The sequence below is a fragment of the Ylistrum balloti genome, unplaced genomic scaffold (genome assembly GCF_031769215.1).
Source record: "Ylistrum balloti isolate Yb309-2 unplaced genomic scaffold, AGI_CSIRO_Ybal_v1 Utg370466, whole genome shotgun sequence".
Classification (NCBI taxonomy): domain Eukaryota; kingdom Metazoa; phylum Mollusca; class Bivalvia; order Pectinida; family Pectinidae; genus Ylistrum; species Ylistrum balloti.
In genome coordinates this window covers 846,779-870,050 of record NW_026782307.1, presented here as the reverse complement: position 1 = coordinate 870,050, position 23,272 = coordinate 846,779, and the positions used below count along the sequence as shown (strand labels likewise).

General features: G+C 34.7%; 2 protein-coding genes across 2 annotated transcripts; both read right to left on the bottom strand.

Moving 5' to 3' along the window:
- Nucleotides 1-1,714: 1,714 nt before the first annotated feature.
- Nucleotides 1,715-3,340, bottom strand: LOC132555258 (cartilage acidic protein 1-like). The gene has a single exon (XM_060219608.1). The coding sequence runs from the start codon at nt 3,338-3,340 to the stop codon at nt 1,715-1,717; it is 1,626 nt and encodes a 541-aa protein (XP_060075591.1).
- Nucleotides 3,341-6,302: 2,962 nt separating this feature from the next.
- Nucleotides 6,303-14,955, bottom strand: LOC132555257 (solute carrier family 49 member 4-like). The gene is made up of 11 exons (XM_060219606.1): nt 14,671-14,955; nt 13,756-13,939; nt 11,864-11,903; nt 11,600-11,640; nt 11,290-11,340; nt 10,056-10,185; nt 9,552-9,660; nt 8,830-8,897; nt 8,118-8,236; nt 6,796-6,978; nt 6,303-6,499 (listed from the first exon to the last, which is right to left on the bottom strand). The coding sequence occupies exons 1-11, from the start codon at nt 14,953-14,955 to the stop codon at nt 6,303-6,305; spliced, it is 1,407 nt and encodes a 468-aa protein (XP_060075589.1).
- Nucleotides 14,956-23,272: the final 8,317 nt, after the last annotated feature.

Below are 23,272 nucleotides of genomic sequence, written 5' to 3'. Positions count from 1 at the left end.
TCATTTATGATACTATGACATCGCAATCAATTTCTGGCTGGTGCAGCCAATGAAAACGCCCTCAAGGTATCTTACTCTAGTGACATAAATTAAAAAATACCACACTGGAAAACAGGCGGATCACGTGATAAAATCTTATGTGCATTGTGCTTTATGGGAAATCGTCATATTTGAATCAATTACACTAAAAAATGAACTTTTTAAAATTACCCAGTTTTTATTTACATGTTCAAAATATCTATCAATGCATACTTTTGCAAGGTATAGCTATCTGTAAGTTGTATAAGATACTAGCAGTTGCACTTAATCGTTATAAATATATATTAGTCGCCCCGACTGGAAATCCCAAATAATGACAAATGTTTGTCATTTATTAGTTGTCACAAGCTATCATCACCGTCATGTGACTTAGTCATGCGTTGTAAAGTTTGACCCGTTACTCATGACGACGAGCGTGGTCAACGACTGACCTTGGACACTGTATATACATATACCGGTCCTGATTAACCGTCCATTTAATAATAATAAAAAAAATCTACAACATGTAACATTAACGCACTTATTGAAAAACTATTCGGTATGGCGTTATATGGATTTTGACCACGTGATTAGGGAAGGAGAATTTCAACGGTATACTGCAGATTGTCAGCTCCATTCCGCCATTTTTGTTTTAGTAAATAAGTTACAATATCGATTAATAATGTTATGGGGTATTCACAAATTTCTGGTTTTGTCTTGCTACACAAACTATCTACAACACAAATAAGAATATTCAATTTGATTTTTATTTTGTTGACTTTATTGTTGTATTGAATAAAATATTGTTTAAACTAAACGTGACTTTATTTAAAAGTTCATTTAAAATATGATTAGTCTTCACATTGTAAATTAAGGTATATGTAAAATTAAAATCAGACATGACCAAGATCTTCTAACACGTATTGGTGACATAAAACAATATACTTCCTCTTGTGTCTCGTCTCCACTTTTCCATTGTCTTCTATAGTGTCACTATCGCTTGGATCGGCAAGATTACGTCTGCCAGACGTCACCAATAAAAAAGACGTTATGTGGGTAACACTTGTCAGCATCTGTCTGCCGACCTGTTGGCATGTTAGAGGTCGTGACAGAACTACATAATACCGGCTGGTCACCTGAGAAGAGTTATATGCCTATAAAGAATAGATCAATTGAATGTTATACCGAACGTAGTGATAACTCTACATACGATTCCCAGGCTCCACTTTCACGAATCTGCCATAGGAAATCATACAAAAGTTAAGAAAAAGCTCACATTTTTTCTTGTGAAAGAAGATTCATGAAACTGGGACCAGGACTAATAACACATTATTTTCTAAATTACATCTCAGAAATTGTGAAAATTAGCATAAAATATATAGGAAATGTCCAGCTTATTTCATGTTTTTTTTTTTTAATTTTTTGTTCTGGAAAATGTCCTGATATTTTGAATTGTAGATAAATCACTGCCGAGTGCGATTTCGAATTAGAATGACATGTCACGGCATATTTAGAAGTGAAACAATAATACGACACAAATGAAGATGATAGAAAATATTTGAATACGATAGGTAAATATCCCATATTTATATAGGATTTATATAACCCAACACTGTTAAGGACCAGACAGCAAAATACAAGAAATACATGTTTTTAAACCGTAATAAAAGAGATCTGACCACAATATCCTACAAACTTACGTCGGGGCACTGTACACTGACCACCCCCAGTCAATAGTGTGTACTTGATTTAATTCAAACCTATTCAATCGTTTGGTGTATGTCCGCCCATCAGGCCATCGGACGAACAAAGAGTTTGGGAAAGCTGATCCCAAACCGAAATGAGCGATGGGTTCCATCTGACACAAATATCCTGAACCACCATCGATCACTTGTGAGAGTTGTCTCCCGTTTGGGAAGTTCAGCGTCACAAGAGCACCACGTGCTGGTCCGCCATATACGGTCTTTGGTGCCACACGTACCCATCTATTCCACTTAGAAGACGAGGCACGAAACACAGTGAGCGGAGATGTAGACGGATCCGCGAAACTATCAGCATGAGATAGAATCATATCTAATGTCCCATCTTCGTCCAAGTCTGCGTAACTTCCGCCTGTCCCACATCCGTACGGTTCACTTGCCATTCCAGCATCACCGACATTTTGTCTTATTCCGCTTCCAAATTTGGATATGGTTGTGAGACGATTATTTACTGGTGCTCCATCTCTGCTACAGAAATGATTAAAGAATATATCAGTTTGTCCATCATTGTTAAAATCTGCTACCATAACAGTTCTGACCAATGACGGATTGTCAAATTGTGTGTTTGCGATATTTCGAAATCTACCGGTATCTTTATCCTGCAAATAAAGTCGATGGTGTCCGTTCCAGTTTCCAACGACAATATCGATCCAGCCGTTCTCGTCAAAGTCGCCAAGGGCAACCCCACGTGCGTTACTATACCCATCGGCCAGATTCAATTTTACAGCTACATCAGCAAAACTTCCGTTTCCAAGGTTTTTGAACAAGAAGTTGTCACCCGAAAGTTTTAACCAGGGGCTGTTTTCGTTTCCGAAAAATATGTCCGAGCGACCGTTATTTCCGAGTATAGGTCCAACAACGACTCCTCTCCCGCCGGTCGCCTTAGCAATCCCTACTTTTTCGGCCACGTCGACTAATACAATATTTCCAGTGCGGACGTAATTATCCCGATGACCAATGTCCATTTCAATCATGGCAAATTTACCATGTTTATCGTTAGCATAAGCAGTTATTATAAAAGAATAGCGGCCACGACCTGTTCTGTCAATACAGGCAACTGAACGTCCGGCGTAATTCTTTGCCGAAATGTTTCTGTTGATGGGATCAGAATATAGATCTACATAAGAACCGTTTCTCCATTTAAACAACTTATCGCTGTACGGAGATAGACCAGCGAATGCCTTGTTTGTGTTAAGGACATATATTTCCTCTTTTCCGTCGCCATCTATGTCGCATGCAGCCACGCCTATGGCCTGTCCTGGCTCATCCATGATGGCGGCATAGGGAGAGTTCCGAACTGCAATGTTAATGAGACGTTTTGCTTTGAAGTCATATTTCAGAACAAAATTTGGTCCATCGAATCCCGCTACTATCCAATCAATGTGACCGTCATCATTTACATCACTCGCTGCAATACCGTAGTGACGTTGTCTTGTTTTAATATCCTTCATCCATGTTTGCTTCGCACGAAAAATTCCCTCTGTGACGTCAAAAATGTTACACAGAATAAAGAACACAATTAAAATGTAGATGATGTTCGTGATGAACGGGTGTTCTCTCATGGTCTTCCCTGCTTTATTAAAAAGTCCCTGTCTTCCGTAGATTCGAATTCAATTTCTTAATTTGTAGTATATGTCACAATGCATTGCACATTCATTTCACAGTAGAAACACACGAAACACCTCTATCCGTCGATAGACCCGGCCGGTTAAATAACACGTGTGTGTTATTACCGTAAATGTCTGCACACTCCTCTGACAATGAAACCTTTATCATCGGCCTGTTTTATATGTTTTCTACTTGTCGTGCTTGTTGATTTTCCGAATCTACGTATCAGTCTTATACAAGTCTTGAGAAGAGAGGCCCACGAAGGGATTTGCCCCCAATTCCGGAATATAATTTAATTTGGGCACTGATGTTAACAACAAAATATTTTTCTGCACAATTGTTTCCGAGTGTTTATGAAAACAGCCAGTTTGTAAAAATAAATAATAGAACAAAGTGTTTACAAAATTTTGGATTCGTTTTCTTTCCGCGATTTCATCCCTCGTCATTACAATAAAACCCTCGTCCACTTAGTCACATGATCAAAAGTCTGTTCGTCAATGACCAATAAAACATATTGGAGCTGACATATGACGCCATTCTGGTCACCTATAACTGCTATAAGGATCCCCGAAGGACAGACGTCACCGCAAGTTATTGCCTAAGGAAACTTACATATCTGGACAAAATGCTTGGCGATATTACCTGTTGACACAACTGACTTCATGTTAATCAGTACAATGCTCGTATCCCACACCCTGACTTGTTCGCATATGCTCTGGGCGTTGTAATATCCACTGATCAAAGAGAAATCGCCAAGATATTGAAATTGTACAGGAATTCAGAATAGGACGGGATACTAACATGTTCAACGAATTTAACCTTGCAATCTGCCTCAGACATTGGACAAGCAAAGCATAGACGCATTCTAAAATATGTATATATAGTCACATATATCAAGTGTACTGTCTAGTAGCCGTTGCATTGCTTCACGTACAACATACTTGTTCTTATACAATGACCTATTAGTTAAGTTCAAATAAGGGATACTAGAATCTGTTGATAATGTGACGAAAGCTTACATTTTCTAAGAATGAAAATCTAAAGGATTTTCTTTTTAACATATCATGAAGTCTTCTTGAAAATATTTTCCATTTTTATGTAAACATGAAGAAATAGTGACAAAAGTCTCCGATTTCGTAACATTCAAATTCAATAATTGAAAATATCCAAAAGTACATATCTTCACATTTAAGTGCATACATATTATCATGGTCTACTGAATGTTTCAGGCCAGGATATCATTAATTCTAAATTTCTCATTTGCTGAAATTATTAAAAAGCATTAGTTGACTATATATGTATCAGATTTGAAGTTAATTAGAGTGTCAAATTTTACAAAGATCGGTTGCTATTAAAATTATCTATATGTTTACAAAGTGTAAAATTTCACAAAGTTTGATTACTATTAGCTAAATGTTTATAACGAGTCAAATGACAAATTTCACTGTTTGATTACTACTAGCTAAATGTTTACAACGCGTCAAATGACAAATTTCACAGTTAATTACTACTAGCTAAATGTTTACAACGCGTCAAATGACAAATTTCACAGTTTGATTACTACTAGCTAAACGTTTACAACGCGTCAAATGACAAATTTCACAGTTAATTACTACTAGCTAAATGTTTACAACGCGTCAAATGACAAATTTCACAGTTTGATTACTACTAGCTAAATGTTTACAACGTGTCAAATGACAAATTTCACAGTTTGATTACTACTAGCTAAATGTTTACAACGCGTCAAATGACAAAATTCACAGTTTGATTACTACTAGCTAAATGTTTACAACGCGTCAAATGTCAATATCAGTATGATTGTAACAAGGAAATTTAGGTAGGTAGGTAGATGGGTGTGCCCCCCCCCTCTCTCTCTCTCTCTCTCTCTCTCTCTCTCTCTCTCTCTCTCTCTCTCTCTGTGTGTGTGTGTGTGTGCGTGTGATGTGCGTGTGTTTGCGTGTGTGTGTAGGGCGTGGGTCATCAGCCAGTAACAGAGCATTCAAGCAAGGATGTTCTTTTGTAAAGATTATACAAAATTCATGGAAAATGTTAATACATACTGAGAGAGTCATTTATACTGTAATACTTGTTATTTTAAAAATCACAGGAAGAATGCATACTTCGTTTCCTCAATACGAGATCACACTTGTGTATTGTACAATATGTGTGTGTGTGTTTGTGTAGGGCGTAGACTACAGGGTTTGGTGTTATAGGAATATTCGATTTTTCCGATGTACACAGATACAAAAACAGAATGTTTTCATTATTCGGAGAACAAATACTGTCGTGATGTCATCAATTTTCGAGGTTATATTAAACATATCTATACCACTACTGTGAATGACATCCATACTTAGTGGCCCTAGATAATACCACATATCAATCGGATATAATTTACACTAACTACTTAAACATTCAATAAACGGATTAAAAAAGCCTGTTGGAACCACGCTTACAGATTAACATCACGCACAGAAAAGAACAGAAATAAGAGATCATGTGTGTGTTTATTTCATAAACTATCAAAAATATAGTTAACACTGTATTGATATATATATATGTATATATATATATGTGTACATATTTAAAGCCTCATTAATATGCATCGAACGCACCCCATTCACATTACATACACAAAACATTTTGCCATTGTCATCACACATGAACAACTATTACGGTAATATTTCCTGATGAATTACGCAATCAACGTCCGCAATCAATGATATGGCGCTCTGCATTACAACGCTTTTTCCATTAAAAATATAAGATAGCTCTCTTGGAGGAACTATTAGCGTCAGGAAGCGTTTTGATAAGTATGATAATCACCGTCATTTTAGCAACGTGTTACATTGATACTTGTTATATTTTTGTCGAAAATGCATTTAAATGAAAAGCTAGCAATGATAAATTAAACACTTATTCATTTTCATTCTTAACGTTTTCCTGAGAACAGGTTTCCATCATGATATTGTCGGCCTTGTTGCTGTGACTGTCATCCACTTCCTTAGACTCCATATCGATATCTGTCCTAATGTACTTCACCGGTAACAACAACAACGTCACAAAACCAATCACGGAACAAACGAACATAGTCCACGTCATCCATCGGTGGTCTGCGGAAGGGAGACAACTCAGAAAATAAAAATAAAAAAAAATATTTTGAAAGTTAATTTTCTTTGCGCCATTATTGATATTATCGCTTATTTTCATAAATAAAACAACAAAAGAAAATTAAAATTCCCATCCCATCAGATGAAATGAGGCAAACTATGAACACAGGAAGATGACAATGGGGACCTCTGACATGGTATTCTGAAAGTATAAGTCTCTTGCTTAAAACTACTCCTATAATTTCATCATGTGATATACATGTTACGACTTCCGAAGTCTATATGTATAAAATACTTACCGTGTACAGGAATATACATGAGAGCGAAGAAGACATTGGCGAAGACGAGGAAGACGAAGTTAGACATTCCGTTAATGATTCCACCGGGTATAGGGAAGGACATTTCACAAATAAGCTCGTACCACAGAGGGAAGGAGGCGTTTATCATAGCACCACTCACGATGGCAGATACATACAACTGCCCTGGAAAAATAAATATGCAATAATTTCATATCTGCTTTTTCTGAATTTACGGAATTTTTAAACATCATACTTCACAAAGAGAGTAAAAAAATGTAAGACTAATTTATATATTTGAATTAAGTTTCTTGAAGATATTCCATCACCATATACCGTATTTTTGCGAAGATGAAAATTTGTATTCTTTTGTCAAAAAGTGTTCATTTCAGTCTTAAATCTGAAAAATCCCTCCTAGTATTTAAACTGAAGACGTTTTACCTTGTACATATAATAAACTTAATTTTATGTTTAATAAGAATTCGTAAATTTGAATGGGTCACGTAAAACATTTTCATAAATCTTTATCTTAGTTACTGACATAAAGGTAGGGTCTTTCAAAGAATCTTACAAACATAATCGTGCGTTGATCCTTTTTTTCTAATGCATTTTCGTATAATCATGTAATGTGTTGTGAGCTCTCTTGATTATTTCCATTTTTCATATATATATATAGAACAGAAATACACCCAGATCGATAACGGAGCCTGGAAACACAAGAAAAGTCCGAATTCTTGTCTATAAATATTCAAGGACATATAAATGTCAGGTTAGATCATTCTATTATTAATTTTATTTTATATCTTCAAGATCACAAAAGGTAGACAACTCTGCAGATACCGTTTAATTCATGATTTAGATCTTCTTTATCTAATTCTAATGAAAGGCGCTGCTGTGCCTTTTGTACAACCTTCCTACGTAATATCTGATATATTTTTCTATACTTAGTTACTTTTACCTGTACTAGCTTCTAATTGCTTCATCTGATGTCTCATAAATAAACATGATATTACTATAGTGGTTCAATAGAGAGCTCTCATACACGGAACACAATCGCACAGATATATAAGATGAATACTAGATAGCATTTTATTGCTCATGGAATATAATGACTGTTGAGTTGGTGTATTTCAGTATTTCCCTTTATCCGATTGATGTAAATAAAGTCATAATGTCTCTCATTTCATCAATTTGTGACTAAACTTGCGCCGACTAAATGACTTTAAAATCCTGGTTATCCATATGTCATTATAGAAGACAGTTTTGCTACATACACAATGTGAATGAGACAATCGTTTACTTTAAAAAATGCATAAAAATCTTACAGTTAGTATACGGAAGTAATCCATTAGCAATCAAAGCCGTCCACAGGGATGTTACTATGGTGAGTACAAACATAGCTAACAGAACTGGCTTGAGTCGCTTCATAAATATATCAGAAAACCTACAACAAAACGAAATCATTACTAAATGTTGCTTCATAAGTACATGCCTAAAGCCCTGCAATTAAACGTAACAATCACTTAGATTGTACCTGCAATAATGAAATAATTTAAATATTGATAACGTTCGATACAGAGATTAAATAAAGATACATTTGTTTATGTATACAAATTTGTAGAGATACAAATGTGACAATGATATGTTTTGAATTGATAAGTATTTACAGGCTATAACAATCATAAAATAGACGTTTTAATGTAGTTGTGGTTAGCACATCATTGTCTGAGCAGTTAAAACATATTTAACAAAACCTTCAATTACAAAACGGAAAAGATACACAAATGGAGCCTAGTGAATAGTTTTCATATCATACAAGGAATGGTATTTTTTGAATCAATGAATGCTACCTTTATAAAAAAATGAGCCTTTTTTTAACATCAAAAGATAACACAAAGGCAAAAATCGATTTCCGATATACGTATCGGCGCTGTTACACCAAGAAAAGGAACAATGATCTAAAAGATAACAAATATCTACATAACTTGATATTTGCATTGTAACACAAAGAATAAGATCACATTTTTGGAGACTTACCTTGCTATAACGAACCCAAGTATACTGCCTATGATTATAGTATAAAAAGCTATCCACCCAGCGCTAAGCTGGAAGAAAAAAGCAGAACATATGTCAATATTGCTTTCTTTACTATTTGTCACGTTTAGCTTAGCATTGTTCAACAGGGGAAAGTAGCATTTAATACATGTAAGTTTAATGGTTTAAGAAACAGAAACTAAACCAGTCGGCGATGGTTGTATCTTAAATCTGTTTTAGGTATACCCGTTTGGGTTTGATCATAATGACGCTTGTTATTTTTCTACATCTTATACCACTGCTTTTCGCTGAAATGCAGCTATTATAATAAATCATAGCATCTGTTCAGGATATCAAATTATCAACACTTCGATTCAATCTACTTTTTTTCATTTTATTTGGCTAAACGAATCTGCTGAGGACGAAAGCATCGGATTTTGAGGATAAAACCCATACAATACATCAATTGTGTAAGCTAAATATATACAGATAATTAAACAACACCATGTTCATTTATTTTTTCCCCAAAACTACATTTAATGAAGCATCTGTCTTTATTTACATAGGAAATCGGTAACCATATTTCGAAAACATGTAATTTGTAATATACCTTTTCAATGCCGAATAATATGTAATTGGGTAATCAATGTGTCCATTATCTCTTCCTTGTATATATGGAAGTACAAATCATTAGTATATTAGAAGGTAAAAACCAATAACATTACCTGTGAAACGCCGATAGGGTTGTATACAATGTCTATCACTTGAACCCAGGACGTGTAGACGCCGATCATTACACCGAAAACCAGCACCAGTAAGAGCAGATGCTTGTTTCTGCAGTGTATGTTGCATTATATATATTATATAACATAGATATTGATTTAACAATTATACTTACCATGTTAAAACGTACAAAAGAATATGTTTAATTAATATAATGACATAGCATTGTTTATTTGCAAAGAAAGTTATAATTCAATGACTGATTTGATCTTCAATTATTTTGCTATATTTCACATTCAGTTTTGAACAGTATTTATTGAAAGTTGAATTGGTCTCCGTCACCGAACTTGACTCAATATTGGAAAGTCAACATTTATGTGTTCAGATTTAAAGACAAAGAACCATATAATTTATGTTAATTCACATTAAAATCTTAAACGGAAGCGATATCCTAGACACTGGGTTGATATTTGTGAGGTTCGATAAGACGTTAAATGAATAGCTACCTGACAAGTTTCCGGAAGGATTCCACGTAGCTAAGGCGGGACATTCCAGCAGAGGTACTAGGAGCCGAGGACGGTTTATCAGGATAGTAAGCAACGGTCATAATGAATAACACTACCGATACTCCACACTCTGAGGATATGAAAATAAAATGGATACCAAGCATCATTCTATAGGCTGAAATGTATTTTCATTTCTATAGTCAGGAGTTATATAATGTACACTGATCATTAATCGCCAGAAATTAGAAAAAAAATTACAAATCAGGTTTCAAATGTGATTTGTAACAGGCATATCGAACTGCATACATATTTGAATAGTTGCATATTGTTAGTTATTATAAAATGACTAGAAAGATCATATTAAAAATATCACATCTGATAACTTAACCCTTCCTTTATTCGCTAATCCGTTACCTACACTACAAAATTTACATTTATTACATTACATTTATCCATGGTAAGATGAAGCTTTCAGAAAATTCCAAAAGACCTTAAATCCTGCCATCGCTTGCTACTTCATCAATATCACTGACATCGATTGATTAATAATATATTATTTTCTAAGTGCTATCTTATAAGGTAGATAGAATTTCATGCATAGATTATATAGGAATAATGATAGTGAATAATGATATATATATATTTGTGTGTGTGTGTGGTATGTGTGTTTGTGAGGATGTGAAAATAAATGGGTGTGCTTCTATTCTAAAAGACTGTTCGTCACTCAGCCGTATACAATCTAATGTGAGGACATGGGTGGATGTGATGTTCGGAATTTATCACCGCTGACCTGATTTGCATTCAAGGTATGCCAGGGTGGTAGTTAATACAATTTAAATTGAAAATGAAATTGGACTATTGCAAATTAGTTAAATTTTATGTTAACATTTAGTTTATAACCTCATTATATTAAATGCGTGTTCACTAAACAGTTAAACTGTTCTATTAAAACATGTTATACTGAGAAATAATTTGTCAACAAGACAACAAATATTCTGAGGTGTTCTATTGATGCTCACCGTGAATTTCAAAGTATTCTTGAAATGTGCCCAATTCTAGATACAATATGTGCGTGTACGCCCTCCTATTTCATCAGACATAATGGTCAATGATACCGGTCAAAAAAACCCACACATATTCCATCCAAACAGACATTAAAACCGTCCTTACTTTTCAATGTCGATTACAAAGGATAATAGCTATTGACCTTGAAACGAAATAAACATGTACTTACGAACATAAAGATAGGACATCAGTCCATCCAGAATTTCCTCGCCATTGATAACTAACAAAGGTACGGAGATAGAATGTATACATATATTTACAACAGTATAGACATGTATTATATAGAAAGGAATTTATACTCAAATTGTGTTTAATTACGATACCGAAAGAAGGGACATCATTAAGCGCTAATCAATCTGTCTGTAACGTTCAGAACACAACTGATTGATTTAGATTTAGCAAATGATCTTCATGCATAATTTTATACCAAAGGATGTAAGTTGTAAACAAAGGAATAAAATGAAATGTTAGAAAACAACCTGTCGTCGACTCTGTAGTTACTGTTGAGTTTTGCAGGATACTGAAACATAATACAAAAGTAAAATTATCACCAGCGAATACGTAGCGTATAAAAACACTTCACATTTCAACTTTAATTGTAATACCAAAAAGTCAGCGAAACTCTTCTTTACCTCTTAAATTAAGCTTCTGGTAGTTGAGCTTCGCTTGAAATAGCATGAGATAAGCAATTGTGGTATGATTCTTTAAAAAAATAAAATGTAATTATAAATGTTTGACCATACCTGTCGTTGGCGTAAATTGGTTTCTCCAATACATTGGGACCTGAAAAAGTTCAAGAAATCAGATGAAGTTTAAAGTCATTATAGGTACATCTGATACTTTGGTTTATACGTTCACGCAATATTTGATGCAAATTACGTTTTATTTTATAACCAAAGTGACATTTATATCTCTCAACTGCGAAAAGGTTGTTTAACCAGACATTATGAAACGTGAGCGTTTTCAGAATTCAATTACAATTTGTCTTCTTATTATATGAATAATTTTAATATGACTCTAAAAGTAATCCAGTAGTGAGTCAAAATAGAAAACAGCACTGAGACATTATTATTGCTATTAAAATCGAATACTCGAGTAAATCATCGGGTGTGTAATTTCTTGCTTGTATATGTACATGATGTACAATTTATGCAAATATTATTTAAATGATACTGAAATTTCATTGTCATCACAACGATATTATCGGAACATTTCTTTGTCAGAAATTCGAATGTCTGGTGGCATTGTTGTTGACAACCTATTTCTCGTTAAAATTACCCTTTTGTGTTCACTAAAATGTCGGGTGACCTCCATGAAGCATGAAAACGATCATCTTTCCATGGTCTTCTGTTTTCTCATGCTTTGAGATTTTGAATGGTCACTGTGTAAACTGTACTTTTAGTTATATTTTATACATTGTTTCAACGAATTGTGTTTCATAATAAAATGGTCGCATGTTCGAATCTAAAATTTCAACGCTTACTTGCCTCATGACCTGTTCATCCATTTCATGTTAAAAGGTGGAGTTATTGGTACATTACAAGGACAAATTTAATGCGCTTTTAGAGGAAGAAGGATCTTTCCATGACAAAAAGCAGACGAATCTTAGTTAAAGCATTATAAACGTCCACCTATTCAGTGTTACGACTAAAGACAATATCCGTCTCCACTATGATTGTCAACACCAACTATACATAATCAGAAGCCACTGAACTGATACTAAGAACAAATATCTGTAAACTCCATATTTATGCTTGCATGGTTTACATGACATGAAGTCGTTCGTGACTGTTCGGTTTGTACATGTTGATAAGTCCATGGTCCTGCAATTTCAATGCCGGTTCGATAACAGTTGCGTACCGAATATTGCATTAACAATGCGTGAGGATGTTCGTTTCTAATCAATCAATTGATAATAGAAGAAAAATAACAAATAACAATATGGCAACATAATAATAATTAACACTCAAATTCCGTTCAATTCTCCGGTGTTCTGGAAGAGTTAGCGTATTCTACTTCATCGACGACACCCGCCATGTAAACCTTGGTCAACCAAGAAAGAAATGTCGCGTTCACAGATGAGAACAAGATATACAAGAACGGAACGAACATGCAAACTAACGAGCATCAAATACATCAAGTTTCATATCGCACAGAGAAATAGAATATTTCTCAACAAGATCACTATGGTGACCATAAAACTTCCCTATAATTTTGATCAACCTGCATCTTTTGAACCTTTATGTTATTAGTTTTGGCAGTCAGTGACGATCACTCAATAAATTTGACTAATCAACAGGAAATAGCAATCCGCGATAACAGGTCAATTAATGTTTTAAGACAGGCGATTTTGACGTGAAGTGTAGACTATATTTTATCATTATATTCTTCCAGTTTTTAACTAACATAATACTAAACTCTTCAGAACACATGGTCTTAGTAGTTTTGCAGCATTCTTTGTTTACTTGCACCATCTGGCTCAGTCCATGTGGGAGATACACTTTAGCATTCAGATAAGCAAGCACAAACGATTTCAGCTATGTATATTTGTGTATCCGTGCAGTCTACTTTCAAACCCCTTTTATGATAAGATTTGCAAGACTATCAATTTTATTATGGAAGTTCTTTCACTTACCAATAATACTGGACAGCCCTTCACCAAGATATGCAGCTAGCACCATGATGGCTGATGCGGTAATTCTCTCTCCTGGTGGAAACCACATGTCTGCTATAACAGGTGGCGCTACAAATGCTGTTATTCCATTACACCCGTTTAGAAACTCTCCGATCGTAATAAGTCTTTTAATGAAAAACAAACATCATATTAGTATTCATAATAGCTCAACATGATGATTGAGAATTGGATTGGACAATGATGGAGTGTATCGATCTCAAATTAGAATTACAAAATGTTACATCTGAAGCATGAACGGCAATCAATAACATTTTCTCTCCTAAATAAACAATAATATAGATATACTTACATCACCGCTACGTCTTTGTCTTTACTCAGTGATCGCAAAATGTTACTTAATAACATAGCAACAGAAAAGATCAGCATTGCTACTCGTAAACCTGAAAAGAAATTTTAGTTTCGGGGAAAAAAAATTAGAAATATCTACCGAGATGATAACTTTACGAGAATTATTCCTATTTTAAGTGAATGTTTTTATTTTCAATGATAATAAAAGCTGTTTTGACCGTAGCACCTATTCTTTTTTTCGATGAATTTGATGTCTGCTTTAATGGGAATCCAAATGATCATCACAAAAACGATATATTAACGTACTTCAAAGCATTGATGTCACCGTGCCAACCACTTAGAATCCATGCGCTCAGTTATTTCGCTTAATACTTTCCAAAAAACGTGCAAGGGCAATTGTACTTTAACTAAAAGAGATTCGTTGAGAACATGATAGTCCATTATTGATAGAATGCATTATCTCTCTTTCAAATGCTTAACCTCGAGACTTTTCTTTTCTTTCGACCACAAATCAAAATGTAGGTCCTTAACTTTACTAACGATATATTTCTGGAATATCTTACTTACTTTGGGTTTTTTTAACGACACGTGGTAATCACGCATACCTGCTTTGTCAAACACGTATGATCCGATGCACATGTAAAGGACGCTTCCCACTCGACCCATATTGAGAATAAAAACTATAGTGGTATCTTCCCAGTCAAATGCTCTTTTGACTGACTGTGCTATTGGTCCCCAGGTGTTAAAGCCGACATTCTGGTGAAGGAAATGAAGAGACGACAACAAAAGCATCCACCAGCGTGCTCGATAGATCCGACTGGGCGACTCAAGTAACTGGTTCTCCTCGTTCATAATTGCCTCTTAATCTAGTTTGAGTTCATCATAGCAAGGGTCACCGAGGAAAATGGAAAAATAAAAGTTACCTCTACCGAGAAGTATTAACTATAATGTAATACCATTCAGTTTTTATTTACAAATCCTTTTTGACTAAAATTGGGCCAGTCAAAAATTAACATACTAGAAATGTTCATTTTAAAATTCGAGGAACATACAGTTCATATATCGATAGGTCCGTCTTGATGCATTGTTGCGATATATTACTTAATATGCAGACAACTGATACAATTGGAAACTATGTTTAGAGAGGCGTGGTATTGAAGCAGAAAATACTCTTTTCTGCCCTTGATAAAAAATAAATCAAGCAAAAAGGTTCATCTTATTTTTGGAGTCATATAAAAAAAAACGTCATTTCCAAAATTGGTGGATAAGGAAAAAGCTGTATTACTGACCTCCTTGAACTCTTAGTGTGAATATATTTCAAACTGGAAATGCATCACAATGCAAACATGACCGACACTTCTATTGGTAATTTGTCCTTTACATCGTTCAGTATACTTCAAACATTGTAATATAATATTTTATTTATGGAGTTTGACCCTCCTTACCAGTAACAAGATGATGACGGATGGTCTCCGATTCTGATTTTCCACTGACGTTGCTCTCGTGCTGTTAGTAATTCAGAACAGGACAGTATGGAAATGGTATTCATATCAGTCAACATTCTAAAATTAAATTAATTTAGCACCATATTGATTTTGACTCATACATGGTGGGTTGTTTGTTAATCCTGCGTTATAGACAAATAATGGCTAAAACTAGATGTCAATAACCATTTTGTACAAGCCTTACAGTATAGATACATGTACTTATTCTGGCCCAACAAATAATGAATACAGTCATTCAAGGTAACTGTAAAATTTTCATTGACGTACACGTATACCATAAACATCAATATGTGGTTACGTAAAGATTTAACAGAAAAAAACATTGTTACATAATACTACTCAGTAGAGTATTTAGCTATAATCGTTATCTGTAGAGGCTAATTACATTTCATTGTAATTACTGATATAAGTATAAAAAGGGAAAGAAATCGCTTGGAGTGAAAGACATAAATTTACTATCTCAGGATTATTCACAAAATACATGTATTATGTGGATAACATTATTGTAAAGGGCCACAGCGTAACTACATGTATTAAATCACATTGGACTCCAGGAAATAAAATCATGCAGTGTCACAAACGCATGCCTTTCATTATACTGCTAATTCTGGGTTTTATAATGGACATAAAAAGGAGAAGTAGAATTTGAGGTAGCCTAAATTCCAGATATAGCTGATATACATATGAATGCCGCGAAGAATTTATTGTATGTTGGAGAACGTACCTGTGTATTGTGTTGAGAAAAAGTAGTTAAGAGACACATGATATGTGTGTGCAACGCATACAGAAGAGATGGTTCGGGTATTATTTCAAATTGTTTATTGTCCGATTTGAGAAATAAAGGCCAATTCGTATAGCCCGTCATCTACAAAACCAGAGGCACATGTACAGTAAAACGTCTTTAAATTACAATAATACGTGTACTTTTTGTGATTTATATATACAGTGAACCCTTACTATTAAGAACTCAGGGGCTCGATGTGGTCATTGAACTAATTATCTGGTTTTCTTTGTTAAACATATAGTAATTATATCTGCGAAGACACTAGATGAAATAGCCCAGTTGTTCCCTGGACCCCAAAACTATAGTGGTACTAGGTGTTGTTTAGGAAAATAAGTTACAAAATCTTTCAGATATTGTTTTCGTTCGGTAAGGGATGTGATTCTCCGGAAATATTGATATTCGTTTGACTTACTTCATTGTTTAGTCTATCATGTAATATGGAAGTAATGGAGAATTCATTGACATGAATAGTGACTTTAGTTTAATCTGAGATGAAAAATCCTTTAAAAAATCACCATCAGAATGTTACAATGTTTAGCATGTGTCGGTGTTTCTGAATTCAGTGCTCACATCTTGTATGTCGTTATTTAGATAAATGCTGTCATTTAACATCAAAAGTTTACGACAGACATATCAATACAAACTTCCCTTGTTGAGGATCGTAAAATAATCACAAGGACTGTATTTAATAGTCATGTGGAATGTGTGACAACAGCTGCAGCAAGTCAATTTCTTTTTCTCGATTTTCATATTCTTCTTACGAGAAACATAAAGAAATTGATATGTAACTTAGGAAATCGATATGTTACTTAGAAAATGTATATGTTACTTACTTTAATGTTTCCAGTTGTCTTAGAACGTCCAGTAAAGTCTGTCGGGCATATTTCATAAATGTTCCGAATACTGACAATCCTGTAACGACATACAAACATATCAGTTAATCGTACAGGTGGTGATATAGGGTAGACTTTTTGAATCCGTTCATCATATCAACTCGATTAGCTTAATATGAACCTAGCCTTAGTGAATACACATCTCCATCGCACTCCCCTCACGCACTCTTACATACTCTGGCTCTAACATCAAGTAGAAGACCTACGATAGGAAAATACATTTCCACCTCCAAATACAACTTGTTGATGTCCTTATAGGTCTGTGTACTTATGCATGACTGTATAAAATAAATATTAGATTACCCAGCTCAATTCAGATCATCAAGTAAAATACCACCGTTCTTACAATACTCATTTGTCCAGGTTTGTCAATTTCGAATTTCATTTTGTCGCATTCTTTTCTCCGTTTTGGTGTCTATATCACAATGCCATTGTAAATGCATTAGTTTTTCTATATATCATCTACATATGTCCAACTAAATATGTCATCTGTGCAGACCATCTTACGTTTGAGCGTGTAAGTCTTTCAATGACAAACATATGTAGGACACCAAAAGATGTAGGTTGTAAGCTGTTTCATTTTTTTAATAGATTACCCCTAGGTTGCAACAACATAGGCCCAAAGCATTACTGGCGAGTCTCAGAAGGACGAAACAACTTCAAATAAAGATGAACGGTGATAAATAGCCATGATTTTAAACTAAACTGAAGTGTATTTCGTTTAAATACGTTCAAATAAAAGAGAAAATATACACAGAAAAATAATAATATGATCTAATATCTGGTTCGCAGTATCTCCCATACGACTATACGTATATCTAAGTGAAAAATTTAAAAGTTTCCTACAATGAAACGAACACGGGCAGCTTTCCATCAAGCTGATAAACGGAATGATTTAAATTTCGATATTGTGAATGTTCCATATCTGGAAAGCAACCCAATATTCTAAACCCTAAACATGCCTCTGTTGATCACCAATACAAACCCACAATACGGGATTCCAGAGATGCGTAATGATAAAGATTATATAGTAGTTTTATAGTCGTCATAATCATCACATAAGCATTGTGGTCTTGCTATCTACTGGAAAGATCGTTTCTTTAATGTTAAATTACGTCCTATTTACAGCCAGATTCCATTGAAGACGTTCAGGTTTGGGTGCTTCAGGAAAGCCGGTTAGGAGAAAAAAGCCAAAACCAACGACCTGGTCACTACCTCACTGGTCATAAAGATTATCAGATGGAAGATATCGAAGCTACATACGACTATAGGTCCAAGCAACAATATGATCTTTATTTCCTGTTGGCTATGTCATGTATTGAAATATGAATAACATTACTCAAACATTGTGTATAAAACAAATTAGACAGCTCCCGTGAATTCCATTTATGTCGCATTCATTGTTGATACGTTGTAAATCATATCGGTTTAATGTGGGATCACAGTGTCACACATTCATATTAGTTTTGAATTACAATTTAAATATTCGTCGTTTGCCTGATTTGACCAGAACACTGATGTTGCTTTAAACATTGCCAGTGTGCAATTTCACACAAGAATGGGTTTCTTTTGTGTAGTTCATCTTGTCAAATGTCGATGGGCGTAGCTCAATGCTAACATCAAAACTTCAATTTTTGTCACAAGCGATATTACTCATTCAGGCTTTAACAATTTATACAAGAGCTCTGTACATGCCATTTGACTTTCCCTGCTTGCAGCTTTCACTGATAATGATTACGGAACTCGTGTCAAAGACGTTTTGATTAAAAGCTCGATAGCGTCCTGTGATGAACGTGGTGTAGGTTTTACCTCAAAACTTTGCATAATCTTGCTGGTATATGGTGCTTATATTTAGACCATAACTGCTTGCTATTTTGGATTTTGATTAGTGATATGTGAAAATGGAGGTATGTCATTATCAAGATGGAAAAAGAAGCAATGAGCTATCTAAGATGCAAATGTAGCAGGCGTGAAATTCCGGAAACTCGACATTTTCCCTAAGGTCCTTATCGAAGAAGGTACAAAGTGAACGAAAATATTTTTATAACAACGTGCAAATAACACGTTAAAATGATCAGCGATTTACATCATGCGAAGGTAACATATATAATCAGGAGGTGTTCCCGACATATTTTTTAACACGTTATAAGTCATGCTCATTACAAAAAGACACGATTCATACATCCATACTATATAACGAGTCTGCCCTAACTCCGATAGTAAAATAAAGACAAATATATCAAAATATCCACTTTTTTATAAAGATCTGAGACTACCGATGTCCTCCTAATGTTACTTATTCATTTCAACCTTTCATCAATTATAATGATACTGATAATTATCCTCTACGTCACAATAGAACCTTTGGTGTGCCTCTAGCAATAATTCTTCGGATGAACACCAGATTGATTTTAATAGTTACGTCAACTAAAAATCTCTGCTAGTAATTGAAACTTAGTTTATTCCATTCCCTCTTTGCTGCTAGGTTTACCTGTAATTGATGTCAGTCAGCCTGTACATGATTGGACACACTTTTGCCCTCATTGTCCTCTATTCACTATTAGCAGACTTTCTAGTCTAAACGATTATATACTTTGAAATACTCGAACATTTCATAACCCACGAAGAAAATTAATAAACTTGTTATGTTAATTTAGAGATTTATTAACGTTACCAGACGTAAATTTTAGTTTCCATTCACTCAATCTATAAATACTGTCTCAAGATAAGATATGCTTATTAACTGTATAGACCAGCCACAGGATTGTTAGTGTATTAACTGGTTGAGTCTGTGTCTGCCTCCATTTAAGGGACATATTATGAAAATTAATCTTCCGTTGATGATTTCGTTAAAATTCATCTAAAACAATGCCATAGATTACAATATATGTGTTATTTATATAATATCATTCTATAAGCTATCAAATAGTTGAATGATATGTCTGCATAACTGTTTGTTATTGTAAGGAGAAGACTTTCAAAGGTTATACCTGTTGCCCCTTTCTTTTTTTCTGTCTTTTTTTTTGTCATTCAACTTTTGACAGTTAAATTTCAGAAAAAATACGAAGCATTCTATTTTTCCTGATTTATGTGTTATTCATGCATTAAAAATTCATGTTGTTATCAAACGAATGTCTCTTGTTTAAAAGGTACACTGACACGATGAGAATTTTCCCGGCCTGGGAATTTGCTTCAAAGAAGTTTCACATTACTAAAGTTTTTGACATATACAAGGTATACAATATGAAATAGATACTACTAAAGGATGATCAGCAACATACACACATTGTAACCGGCTGATTCATGTCTGCACTGGCTTTTTTTTTTTTTTTTTTTTTTTTTTTACATTTTGTAAGACTGTAACAAAACACCGGGGCGGGGGGGATGATGAGGAGGAGGAGGAGAGAGAGAGAGAGAGAGAGAGAGAGAGAGAGAGAGAGAGAGAGAGAGAGAGAGAGAGAGAGAGAGAGAGAGAGAGAGAGAGAGAGAGAGAGAGAGAGAGAGAGAGAGAGAGAGAGAGAGAGAGAGTTTGTGTGTGTGTTTGTGTGTGTGTGGTTTGTGTGATTTATAGGGTTTTCAACTAATTTTAATGACATCCATACTAAGTGTCCCTAGATCATACCACATATCAACCGGATGCAATTCACGCTAAGTAATTAAACATTAAATAAACGGATTAAAAAGTTTATTGGAACCACGCATACAGATTAACATCACGGACAGAAAAGAACGAGAATAAATTGATAAATACCATAGACTAAAGCCAAGCTTCACAAGCCTACACAAAAACCTCAAGAGTGTATCGAAATTCAGCAGACCGTAACGGACTTAGCAAATCCTAATTCTTAAAAGCGATTTTGAATTCAGGGACAAAAGAGAGCACTATTTTCGGGAGCTATGTTCATGTGACAACCCGTGCTTTTTAAAAGTTTGATAAAATTTTATTTACAAATAAACAGGTAAAAACGACATAGGACAAACTCCCATGACGTCAGAAACTGATGTACAAAACCGGTAGCCCGGTAAGGCGCAATTATCCCTACTTAAACAGAGTAACTATAGAAAGTTAAACTAACAATACAAACAAAATGAGATTTAAGATGGCGTAATGATCACAATGGAAGATTTACTACAAGTTCATCCTCAAGTACGTTACATTAGTCAGTAGTGCACCAGTAATCAGAGGATGTGGTTCTAGGGATACGAGTAAAATCAGTCTTAATACGTAGAATAATAAAAATTAAGGAAGTGGCAGATCAGCAAATCAGAAGTAGGAAACATTTTGTCATTTTTTTTAAATACAACGGATATGCCAAATAGACCATAACGCTTCTGCCACTAGAAACAGGACGGGATACTTTACTTTTAGAGTGAGGCTTACTGGAAAATGAAAACGCCAAAGTGCCGAATCAGTAGGTATTTTGTTGTCTGAAAACATGAGTATCCAGGAACTTACTAGAGATACCAACGTCTGAATGAAGGGACATTCAAACAATAAGTGAGGAATGGTCTCAATTTTATCGCAAAAAGTACAATGTTTGGAGGATACGACGCCAAATGTATACAATCGAAAATTCACAGGTAATGTTTCAAGAACTATTTTAAAAATAATATCACGTGAGCAATTATCTAAAAACTTGTTTGAAATATTGAGGAAAACACAACTGAAATTGACAGTTGGGAAAATCTTTACAATTCTGGGCGACTGAATGACACCAGACAATATGGTAACATAAAATTCTTTGGCACTAACAGACTCAAAGTTAGACTTTGGAAAATCCTTTCTGTATGTTTGAAAATATTTAAGAATACTTGTATAATAGGTAGGACACCACTGATTGTGCGGGAAATTAATGTCAACTGCAAAAAGCTCACGAAAATGTAAGGAGAGCCAGTATTTGGTGAAAAACCTCCATTTGGCCTCCGTATCTTTAAAAACAGAGTTCTGGCAATGTTTCAAGTATAAAGCCTGTAATTTAGACTAAATGTGAACAATACCAAGTTCACCACTAGTGACGGGGGCATAGGCAGCAGAGCGCGCAAGTGGCTCCGACTTAGAATTCCAAAGAAACCTAAATAGAGTTCTCTGAAAAAGTTCTAAATAATGACTTGGCATTATGAGGGCAGTACCAGTATACCAGAGTTTGCTGCATGCCAGGACCTTGATAACAATATATTTGTGTGTTAGAGATAAATGTCTCATTTTCCATGAATCCAAGGTCCTGGAAATTTTTCGGAAAATCTGTTGCCAAATACCGTCATGGGTGACGTTATTACCGGCTAAAACCCACAATTCTTATGTTTTTCAACCCAACCAATGCCAAAGGGATGATCAGAACGTGATTTCCATTTCCCAAGCCAAATACCCATATTTTTCTGCTTATTCAATCATGCCCCTGACTCTTTGCCGTACAAGTCACACCAATGGAATAATTTTGAAATAGGGGAATCAGAACAGCAAATACCAGTACTATCATTGGCATAAAGGGGAAATTTTAGCAGAGGAACCCGGGAGTTTTAAACCAGTTATATAGGGATAATCGCGAACTTTTTTTTAGGAAAGGGTTCCAAAACCAAAACACATAAAAGGGGAGATAAACTACAGCATTGCCTTACACCACGAGTAATATGGAAAGGGTGAGATATAAACCCATTTTCAATAACAGATGACACTACATTGTTATATAATATACTGACTCACTCAATAAAATCAGAGCCACAGTTACCCAGAGCCCAGTACCTTAAAAAACTCATAGTCACACGGTCAAAAGTCTTCTCCTGATCAAGAGATATAAATGCACATTTGATATCCTTTTGGTTAACATAATCAACAATATTACGTAACAAATGACAATTTTCAAAAATAGATCTGCCCTTAATCGCACAAGTCTAATCAGGGCCAACGAGTTTATCAATAACTTTACCTAATCTATTGGTAATTATTTTATACTCAATATTGACCAGCGATATTGGCCTTCAATTTAAAC